Genomic DNA, 11,091 nt, shown 5'->3' with positions numbered 1-11,091 from the left:
ACATCTATGTATTCCAAGGACGTAATAATATTAACTAACGTAGTAAAATGTATATATTATAAAACATATTGTACATCATTAGAAAGTTTAGGTGTTCTACATTCTAATGACATAATTTTTGTATTAATTGACACTCTAAATATACTCTACGGTGGCTGAAGGGTGGACGAACCTTGGCTCGGATGCACGGTCCCATGAGGTTTTCCAGTTCTTTGCATCCAGTGTAGGGGCATTGATGACGATGAGAATAAAGTCGTTCAGCCTATATCGATGTTTTTCTTGGGTGGCTTTTTACGGTAGGGACGGGTAAACCCTAACTGTCCAGCCCAACTGATCGTGTGGTCCAGATTGATAAATATTTGTTAATTAAAGGACTAGTATTTATCCATTAAAGATTAAATTTGGTAGATGCAACACGTCAAGTCTCTCACCCAGGCGCCTTCCTTATAATAACTAGTTTCCTTATGAAAATTTCAAATGGAGACCGAACTACATGTAGCCCTTTAGTTTCCTTATATGTATTTTGAAATTTAAAAAATCTGAATCAAAACTCTGGAGATACCCAATGATGTATACTATAATGGTGTAAAATCTCAATACAAACTACTTTATATTCTAGGCTACACAAAAATAACAAATTTTATAATGAATAGTAAATATTTCAAGACTACTAAATTTCCTGTAGCCTAGAATACAAATCAGCTTGAATTGAGATTTTGCACCATCGTAGCATACATCATTGGCTACCTCTAGGATTTTGTTTCAGATTTTTTAAAACTTTGAAATACCAATTCTATGTCTTTGAAAATAAAGAGCTACATGCAACTCGGCCTCTAAAACGCTATACTCGTTTCCTTAGCTTAACATTCCTTTAATTTGCTTGTTTTAACCTTCCTTACATCAGTTTTCGTATAGGAGAATTTACGAATCATAGAGAAACAAGATAAATAATTACCTACACGACTGTGATTAATAACTTTTTGATATCTAACAAACAAAAATAGAGAAAAGTTTATAAGGCAGCGTGAGCGTCAGTCGAGGGTACACGCATGATGGCGTCGAATCGGGACCCACGTACGACAACAACTGGCCTAGGCTATGTCGGACATTGGCAGGGTTGAGCATGTGGTGGAACCAGAGGACTCCCACGATCAGAACCGCTCGCCCCGACCGATTCCCTACCAAGCGTCTATGTTGCAAGGGACCGGGAGGCGTGGAGGCCCATCATCCAGCGACGTGAGGGAGGAGACACATGCGTGAAAGAGAGAAGATCGTGTGAATCTTGTGGCGCAACGCAAGGGTGGGGTCAGAGCCGAAAAATGGGGGATCCATCGCGATGGCACCACGTGTCCTCCCGGGCTTGCCATCATTAGACAGCCCATAGCTTTCAGGGAAACATGGGTAGCCAAAATTGCCAAGACTTTCGACAACTCTTATTTATACCGATATATAATTTAGTACGTCATAATAACATATTATAAAAGTTTAAAAAATATAATAACATCTTTTATCATAGAACACATGGGTATGTCAAATCATTACGGCTCTATCAGATAATGTACACCTGATCTTAACTCAAATGAATTTCATAAATTAGAGTAAGCAGAAGTAATGGAGCTTGATCAAGCCACATGAATGCACGACAATTAAGTATGATTGGAATACCCATCCCAAGATGTGCATATATCAAACTAAATCTCATGCAATTATAGTTGAAGAAAATTCCCTCCAAAAACTACCAAATCTGATTGCACAAAATAACCATGCAATCAATAGTATATGATCATATGAATCAATACTACTAGCCAACATGACTAGTAAATTGTACCCTAAAGTGCCTCTTCCTCGGAAGAGCATGGACATGCCTGGAGTTTGGAGTCGATCGCCGAACATTAGGTCTGGCGTGAAAAGTGTCGGTCTACAACGATAGTGTCCTATGGAGGGGATGATGCCGCAGCGTACTGGTATCCTCGAGTTCCACCTCCACCTAATGAAGCTCAACCAAATACGGCTTCATCGAGGAACTTACGAGTTCTGGTGTCCCCCTTCTCTGTCTGGCCGGGTTGAGATTATCTCCCATCCCACGTTGGTACTAGCTTCCCCAGGACTTTAAACTCGCAAGACATCTTCAAACCGATGCTTCTACAAATGTCTATGTTTTTTCAAGCTTTCTCCCACACGAGCTACGCTACGTTGGAGGCCTGCAAGCGGCATAAAGCACTGCTGAACATTTCGAAGGCTCATGTTTTATTTCTTTTTGTAAGGATGTTGTTTCTCGGAATAGGCTTTCGCCCCGCTATATTAATATAGCAACCAAGATACAACAAGCTTGCTGAACCGCAGCACAAGCAAGCCCAAACAAAAAACACAAAGAAAGATAAGAGAAACAAATGCCAACTACGGCTGAACGACGAACACGAAGACAACTCGCAACCGTTGTGCCCTCCGAAAAAGTACCACCACGCTCCTCGCAATCCGAATCGCCGCATACCAAGCAACACCTTCAACAAGGAAAACAACGACGACGCCGCTGCTGCCCGGACAAGTCCTAAGGTTTCCCCTGGTACGCAGGGGTGATGGGGCAGAGGTACACGCGACACCCTTCAGGAAGGAATGGTGGCACCCACAGGCGTCGCCGCGTCACTATCGGACAAGCCGACATGGATTTTTCCCGACCCATACCGCCACCACCCCGAACAATCCGAACTGCTCGTCCACCAACGTACGCCACCACGGTCTTGAAGCCATCCTCTCCGTCGCTCAAAAGTCGACAACGCGAGGCCTAGAAGCAGACAAGGCGGGCGAAAGATCGGGGATAGCAGCAGCACAACCACGCGGGAGGGAACAACCTCCACCGCCCAAACTGGCGGTAGTCGACCGGACGTAGCAGCAATAACAAGCCATGCCCGAACTGGCCCGACAAATTCTCGCCGCCACGTTGCAACTGGTCGGTTGCGTGCCGCCATCGCCAACCAGTGCCACCACCCCTTCGCTGCTACCAGGGGAACCGGCGTCGAGCTAGGGGCCAAAGGCCCGCCCCAACCCAGATCTGGGCAGGGCGCGCGCCACCAGCCGCTCGGCCAACCCCGCCGCCGCGTCGTCTCCCATCCAACCTGCGGAAATCACGCCGCGAGGTCGGCCGAAACGCACCGCCGCCATCAAGGAACCGCCCGCGCCCCCCTCCGCGCGACGGGTAAAAGCAGCCCCGCCGCCAACGGCACCGCGCGGACAACGCCCGGCGGCCCACGCCGACGACGGCGGCGGAGAGAGCACGGGGGGGAGCGGAGAGGGAGGGGCTAGGGTTTCGCCCCTCGCCCGCGGGGAGGGAGCTGAGAGAGGGAGGGGCTAGGAGGATTTTGTTGCCAGGGCTAGATAAAAGTGTAGCGGACAGTCAGCAAGCTGAACTCGGTCGGAATGGCAACCTGGCAATGGTGTGCTTGGAAGCTAATCGGAGAGCGCACAGCTGTGAAGTGTGTGCCACTGCCCATTGCCAAATGAGCAAGCGAGAGAGCGTGGATCAGATCGGGACGGGGGCGGGTGAGTAGGGACGACGTGGCTTGCTGTCACGCTTTGCTCTGCGACAAGGGAGGCCCATGCCATGCCGGCGTCCTTGCCGTTGCCGATGCCGACCCGCGTGGGTGCCACTGCCAACCGTACTGCCCACCGTTTTGTTCCCTCCCCTCCACTCCACACTCCAGATCCAAAGGAAACCGAGCCAGATGTTAGAGCATCTCCAGTCGCGTCCCCCAAACCGTCTCCCAAAACGATTTGGGGCGCGCCGGACAAAAAAAGCGTTCCAGCCGCGTCCCCCAAAGCCCATCTTTGTCCGGCGCGTCCCGATACGGTGTCCGGCGCTCCGAGCCCGTCCCCGTCCCATAGGGGACGCTCCGGGGACGCCGGACACAACGAAAAGCGAGGCGGGCTCCCACATGCTCGCGCGACTATTTGCATAAACCGTTGGTTCGCGCCTCTTTCTCGTCGCTCCTTCCTTCCCGCGCCTCCCACCCCCACCGCCGCCGGCCGGATTTCCCGGCCGTTTGGGCGTCCGATCCGTGTCTGCGAGTCAGCCACCGTCGTCGCGTGCTGGGCTCCCGCCGGTCGTGCTCGCCGCCGCGTTGCCGCGCGCCTCTCCCGAACGCGCCGGTCAAATCCGTCCCCACCTCCGCGCACGAAGGTGCTCGACGACTTGCCGTGTAGGCGCGATTGGTCGGCCGTTTGTTGCGTCGTCTCGCCTCGGCGCAATTTTAACCATTGATTTTGCTTTAGCCATGGACGCCGACGATGAGATGGTTGCCCCGTCGTCGGAGGACGAGCAAGCGTTCGACGACGACTCGCGGGAGCATTTGTCGATCATCGCGTCCCTCCGAGGACATGCTTGACGCCGAGGCGGAGAAGAGGAAGAGGCCGCGCCGCGCGGAGGATCAAGGCCGGGAAGAAGGAAGTCGAAGCTCCCGGCGAGAGGATGGAGGGGCATGCCATGCCGCACAACGACTACTTCGCCGACGGGGCAACACATGCCGACAATTTTCGGCGCCGGTATAGGATGAGCAAGGGCCTGTTCATGAATATCCTCCACGGCGTTCGAGAGTTCGACCCCTACTTCAAGCTCAAGCTCGACGCTCGTAGGCGTTCTCGGGTTCTCATCCATTCGGAAGTGCACCGCCGCTATGAGGATGCTTGCATACGGAGCACCCGCCGATACACGGGACGACTACCTTCGCATGAGTGAGTCTCACGCTCATTGAGTGCATGTACAAGTTTTGCTTGAGTCGTGGTGGGAAAGTTTGGCAAATACTACTTGGAGAGGCCAACCGAGGAAGAGACTGCAAGGATCATGGCACAAAATGCCGCCGGAGGATTTCCCGGAATGCTTGGAAGCATCGATTGCATGCATCGGGCACCGAAGAACGCCGTTTGCTTGGCAAGGTATATACAAAGGGCGTCATGGATATTGCAGATGTGGTGCTTGAAGTCGTGGCGATTATGACATGTGGATTTGGCATTCTTTCTTTGGCATGGCGGGATCACACAATGACATCAACGTGTTGCAGCGGTCTCCGTGTTCAAGCAGACTAGTGGAAGGGCATGCTCCACCATGCAACTATGAGATCAATGGCCACCAATATACCAAAGGCTATTATCTAGCCGATGGTATATATCCAAAATGGGCCACTTTTGTCAAAACAATCTCGAATCCATCGAGTCCGAAGAATTCTCACTTTGCTACACGACGGGAGGCTTGCGAGGAAGGATGTCGAGCGGGCATTTGGTGTGCTTCAAGCACAATTTGCCATTGTCCGTGCACACTCGCTCTAAAGCCGGTCTCACGACCAAATGTGGGAGGTGATGCGGGCTTGTGTGATCATGCACAAACATGATCATCGAGGATGACCGCAAGAATCATGTTAGGTCACATGTCGGTCCCTATGAGTGTCAAGGCCCTCTCGCAGAGGTTGATCATGAGTTGCCTGCAGATTTTGCTGATTTTCTCGCCATGCACGCAGAGATCCGTGACAGCAATGTGCATGAGCAACTTCAAGCTGATCTCGTTGAGCATTTGTGGAGGATCAAAGGAAATACCGTGGCACCTTGATATATCATCTAGCCCCTTTTATTATTATTGATTACTTGTTTTATTGTTTATTGTAATTTAATTTGAAAACAATCCTCGAAAACATTTTTTTCATATGCTACATTTGATATAAATGGTTTATGTGTTAAAAAAATTATTTTAAATGTTTGGGGGCTGGCGCTTGGGGACGCTGTCGTGAGCGACGCCCCCAAACGCATGCATCGAACAAAACGCGTCCCCCAAACGCTCAATCCGGCGCGGTTTGGGGGACGCGACTGGAGATGCTCTTAGCAGCTCAAATTACAGATTTACCGTCATCTCTATAGCGTTCGCAGGCTAAACTAACTGTAGATTTAGATGCCTTCCTTGAAAGATTACTGGGTGATTCTATGAACCCTGAACTTCTTGCCTGTTTTCGGTGCTCTCCGACTGGCTCATGTCTCGATCGTTTCAGACGATTTTCGCTCTCTTGTACTGGATGGAGGTGTGCAATGCGCTCACGGTTTCGCCGCGCTCACTGTTGGATTCCTTCTTTATAAATCACGGCCACGGTCTTCACGGGCACGCCTACCTACCAACTACCAACCCACACGCGCGCGCCCGGCACAAGTCCCCGAGCCGAGCTGAGCAGCACTGCACTCCAGTACTGCGCGCACGACGCCACACCACAGGGAGCAAGCAAGCAAGCGGCGATGGTAGAAGCCGGCAGCGGCGCCGGCGCTCCGTCCTGCCGAAGCGTGGTCGGCCCCGCGGCACGGCGGTGCTGCGGCGGCGGGTGCGGGCTGGGGCGGCTGGTGCGGCGGCTGCGGCGGCAGGGCAGGCAGGCGCTGTGCGCGGCGGCCAGGCCGCCATCGGCGTCGGCGGAGGCGCTCCGCGGGTGCCAGTACGATCCCTTGAGCTACGCGCGCAACTTCGACCACACCGGCTTCGGCGACCCGGACGCCAGCAGCCTCTACTACAGCTACACCTTCTCCTCCCGCTTCGTGCTCGCGCCGAGCGCCGCCACATCCTCCGTCGCGGGAGCCGTTCCAACGCCCGCCGGCATCATCGTCACCGCCGCCCGGCCAACCGCCGCGAGCCACTAGCAGATCATTAGCTGTGCTGCACTGCTTGTTTTTAGCTCACCTTTTCTCTTCATGCTCTTTTCCTCAACCTCTGGAAAGCATCCTTTAAGAAAACTTTCCCGATCCGAAGGGAAAGCCCGTGGAATCGAGACGATTCATTGTAAATTAATATAGTAGGCCATTGCTGGATCAGTCGAGCTTGCACACTCGATCGGATACACACACGAACAAAAGATCGTTCGTTTGATTGGTTCCTGAGCTGCAGAAATGCAGAGGATAGGGCCGAGAAGACGGCGAGGCGTAGGTACGTACTGCGGCCTGCGCAGCAATGAATGCGCGCGCGCGGTGGTACCCGGCGGTGACGGCGACGCCGTGGGAAGCGAATAAGTGACGGTCGGGGTGGTGGTGGCGCAATTATTGGCCCTGAATCGAATGAATTTACCTCTGCGGTCACGTCCCTCAGTGATCTGTCAGTGTCACCACCACCGCACCGGTTCCGGGCTGTGGGGGCGGAGGAGAAGATGCCTGCCGCCTGCTTGCCTGCCCTTGCCAAGTGCCAACGATAACCATGACATGGACGTGCAACGGCACCGTCCTGTGGAATCTTGCCGGTGCAGTCCGTTGGTAATTTTACAGGGTTGTGCCACTCACATCCAGATTCAGAAACAGGCGATCGGAGCAAGCCCAGAGCATCTCCAGTCGCGTCCCCAAAGCTTCCCCAAACCGCGCCGGATTGAGCGTTTGGGGACGTGTTTTGTTCGTGCCGCGTTTGGACGACGGCTACTCCAGCCAGCGTCCACCAACGCCGCCCCCAAACATTTAAAATAATTTTTCTTGGCATTTTTATTTCAATTTCCACAAACTAATACATAATTGGGAACGTGGTTTACACGAAGACATAGTTTGGAACATGGTTTTCCACAAACTAATACATAGTTTGAACCATGGTGGACACAAATATAAAATATTGCAAAAAAACTAAACCTAACTAGGCCGTGCATCGAAGGTTTCCGTGTTCGCTGCTAAGAAAGAACACTCGAGGGCACACCCAGATCCACCTAAACCGAAAAATCCAGCGGGAGGATGGTGCCCTTGTTGGTTCTACCGATGAGGCGAACATCCAGAAACCTCCGTGCACGTGTTCGCTGCGAAGAAAGAACACTCAGTCGTCCTCCTCGTCGGTGATGTCGCCCTGGTAGTCCCGGCGGCACCGCGTCTCGTCGAAGACCTTGACGCTCATGTCCCTGTCGCCGAAGTAGGAGAACAGGAGGATGAAGCCGGCTTGGAGGCTATGGTTCCGCGCGAACTTCTCCCAGCCGATGTTGAAGTACATCTTGCCGCGCGCGTCGTAGATCACGTCGACGATCCACCGGCAGTGGCCGCACGCAGCCTCCCGTGGATGCATCGTGCGCGGGCGATCGTCGCCGGCGACGTAGTCGGCGAAGGAGTCCGGCAGCCTCTGGATGCCGCGCGGGTCGCTCTTGAGGACGAGAACGAACTCGAACCGCACGTCCGGCTCCACGTCCATCTCCGACGATGATGAAGCCGGCGGCGTGGAAGGCGACGACGAGCGTTCAGCTCTGCCGCGGCCACGACCACGACCACGACCACGGCCGCGAGGTCGGCCTCCGCCTCTACCGGACATAGCGTCGAGTCTTGTTTAGATGGTGGAGGCTAGGGTTTGGGAGAGAGGCGCTAGGGTTTGTGTGTGAGAGGGACGATGAGAGGCGGCCCTTTATAGGCCGGAGGGAGAGCGGGGAGCGGTGGCGCGCATTAACGCCGGCACGCGAAGCTAGGCGCGACGGGACGTGTCCGCCGCGTCGCCGCGGGAACCGCACCGTCGCCGCGTCGCCGCGGGAACCGCACCGCCATAACTTCCGTCGCGAGGTAGGCGACGATTAGGTTAAAAATTTATTGTGCCGCTGACGGGTCGGCCCCGCCACTTCCCGCCTCGCTTTTCGTTGTGTTCGGCGTCCCCGCACCGTCCCCTGTGGGACGGGGACGGGCTCGGGGCGCCGGACACCGTATAGGGGCGCGCCGGACAAAAAAGGACTTTGGGGGATGCGGCTGGAACGCATTTTTTGTCCGGCGCGCCCCAAATCCCTTTGGGGGACGGTTTGGGGGACGCGGCTCGTGTTGGATTAAGAGCATCTCCACTCGTCCCCGAACAGGCCCCCGGCGTGCCATTTTTTCATCCGGACGGCGAAAAATGGCCCAGCCGCGCCCCGGTTCCTTGTTTTCGTCGGATTTGGGCTTTCATCCATCCGGCGAGCCCACGCCAACCCCGGCCTACCGGGGAGCGCTCGGGGACTCCGGACGAAGCGAAAGCGCGCGAAACGCCGAGAAATCTCTCCCGCGCTTTCGCTTCGTCTTCGCCGCAGAGGTGGACCCGACCGGTCAGCGACACACGCATCGTCTTCCGCACACGCATCGTCTTCCGCGCGCACTAACTGCCGCCAGTCAGCTCGCCACGGACGCGTCGCATTCCACGAGGCATTTAATCGCCGGCACCAGCCGCGCCTATATACCCCGCTCCGCTCGCCGCGACGCGTATCCCCGCTCCACTCTCCCTCCACTCTCCCGATCCATGGCGTTCAACGACGAAGACGGCGCAGCCAACAACGGCTTCCCCCGCCGGTCGCTCCACGCGTGGGAGGGGCACCTCCTCCACCAGGCGGGGTACCCCTGCCCGCCGGACACGAGGCCTCCCGGCGGAGGGTGGCGGCGGGTGGCGCCTAAGTGCTGGCGGCGTACCGATCCCGCCGCCGCCCCAGGGCCACGCCCTCGACGTCGCCATCGAGAATGCTCGAATGACGATGACGGACGAAGAGCGCGCCGACCCGCGCCACCACCCCGAGAACTACACGAGGTGGAACTCGTTCTTCCTCCGGCGGTGGGAGCGAGAGCTGGCGTCCTACGACGGCCCGCCGCCTCCGCCTCCGCGCAACAACGCCGCGGGTCGCCGACGTTGGTGGAGCGCGCCGAATAGGACGCTGGAGAACGTCCTCGAGCACATCGAGGGCGGCAATGTCCCGATGCTGACGATGCCCCCTCCGTCGAGGGCATCGGCCAGCCGACCTCGCCGGGGAAATAGCTGGCAGCCACGGCGCATGGTTGCCAGCTCGTCGTCTTCCGGATCGGCGTCGAGGTCGGCGCCGAGCTCCAGGTCGGCGCCATCGAGCAACCGTGCGCGAAGAGGCGGCGGGCTCGTCATCCGCGAGCCCTCGACGGCACGAGGACGTCTCCGCCCCAAGCGCGAAGAGGACACCTCCGGCGAGCGGAAGCGCAAGCCGGCGAAGGTGAAGGTGGAGGAGGAGGCCGCCAACGACGCCGAGGACGCCGCCATCCTCGAGGCCGTCAAGGCGAGGTCCCTCCAAGACCTCGTCCCCGCCGACAACGCCCTGCCCCTCGACCAGGCATGCGCCTGGTCGAGGGAGCAGTGGGAGAAGGAGGAGGCGGAGCGGGCTCCGCCTCCTCGAGGACGTCGCTCGCTTCCGCCGGCCAGCGACTCCTCCATCCGGCGCCGCCGTGCCCATCATCGACCTCGAGGGGTCCGACGACAAATGGTACAAGCCATCGCCGTCCCCGCCGCGCGACGGTGGCCGGTGGGGAGACCCCGGCCATGGCACCAGCAGCCAGGCGCCACCGCGCTCCGACGATGGCGGCGACGACGACGGCGACGGCAACGAGGACTACACGGTGTTCTACCGCCATTTTGGCATGTAGAGCGCCGTGTTCTATATTTTAATTTGTATCCGCCTGCCGAATTCGAAATATATTAGAATTCGGCCTCTATGTATGAACTTCGCCCTTTATATAGTAAATATCATTAAATTTAGTCTAAATTCAGTGGTTTTTTGCCGTATTTCGTCCAGTTTTCGTTTTCCAAATTTGCGTCGGGGACTTCGCCTGAGATCACGGGTGGAAAACTGGTCCTCCCCACGCCAAATTTTCCTCCAATCCGGACGAATATAACGCCGGATTTGGGCGTGGGGATCGCCAACGAGTGCAGATGCTCTAAAACGCTACTATGGAGGACTATGGGTTGCATTTTGGGCTGCAAACTCAGTTCGAGTCAATTAGCTCAGCCTCGTACTAAAATCCGAGCAAGCTCAGCTCGTGTTGGATTAAAACTCGAGCTGCAAAATTTGGTTGATGGTTAACCTGTAAACACCTTGAGCTAGTTTTGAGCTACAAGAAACTATAATTTTTCATATTTCTTGTATATGGAAGAAGTGAACAAATCTCTTCCGCAACATGTGGAGAGAAAATTCCATCAACAATATAAGGAAAAAAATTCAATCCACATCATATAATTTAGTACATGGCATATTTTCTTTTAATATGTAACATAATTATGATACACAGTTATATTTTTTAGTCTATCAGGCTAAGTCGAGCAGAGCTATCGTTGGCTCAAGACCAACTTGTTCTCTTTCGGTTTAAGCTAAATAA

General features: G+C 55.0%; 1 protein-coding gene across 1 annotated transcript; it reads left to right on the top strand.

Moving 5' to 3' along the window:
* Window positions 1-6,264: 6,264 nt before the first annotated feature.
* Window positions 6,265-6,828, top strand: LOC124689757. The gene has a single exon (XM_047223233.1). The coding sequence runs from the start codon at window positions 6,265-6,267 to the stop codon at window positions 6,655-6,657; it is 393 nt and encodes a 130-aa protein (XP_047079189.1). The 3' UTR covers window positions 6,658-6,828.
* The last annotated feature ends 4,263 nt before the right edge of the window (window positions 6,829-11,091 follow it).

This window comes from Lolium rigidum, chromosome 2 (genome assembly GCF_022539505.1).
Source record: "Lolium rigidum isolate FL_2022 chromosome 2, APGP_CSIRO_Lrig_0.1, whole genome shotgun sequence".
Taxonomy (NCBI): Eukaryota; Viridiplantae; Streptophyta; class Magnoliopsida; order Poales; family Poaceae; genus Lolium; species Lolium rigidum.
The sequence above is the reverse complement of the archived record's forward strand: the minus strand, read 5'-3'. Positions and strand labels throughout refer to the sequence as shown.

Coding starts and splice junctions, on each gene's coding strand:
- LOC124689757 (XM_047223233.1), top strand. CDS start 6,265: ATGGTAGAAGCCGGCAGCGGCGCCGGCGCTCCGTCCTGCCGAAGCGTG.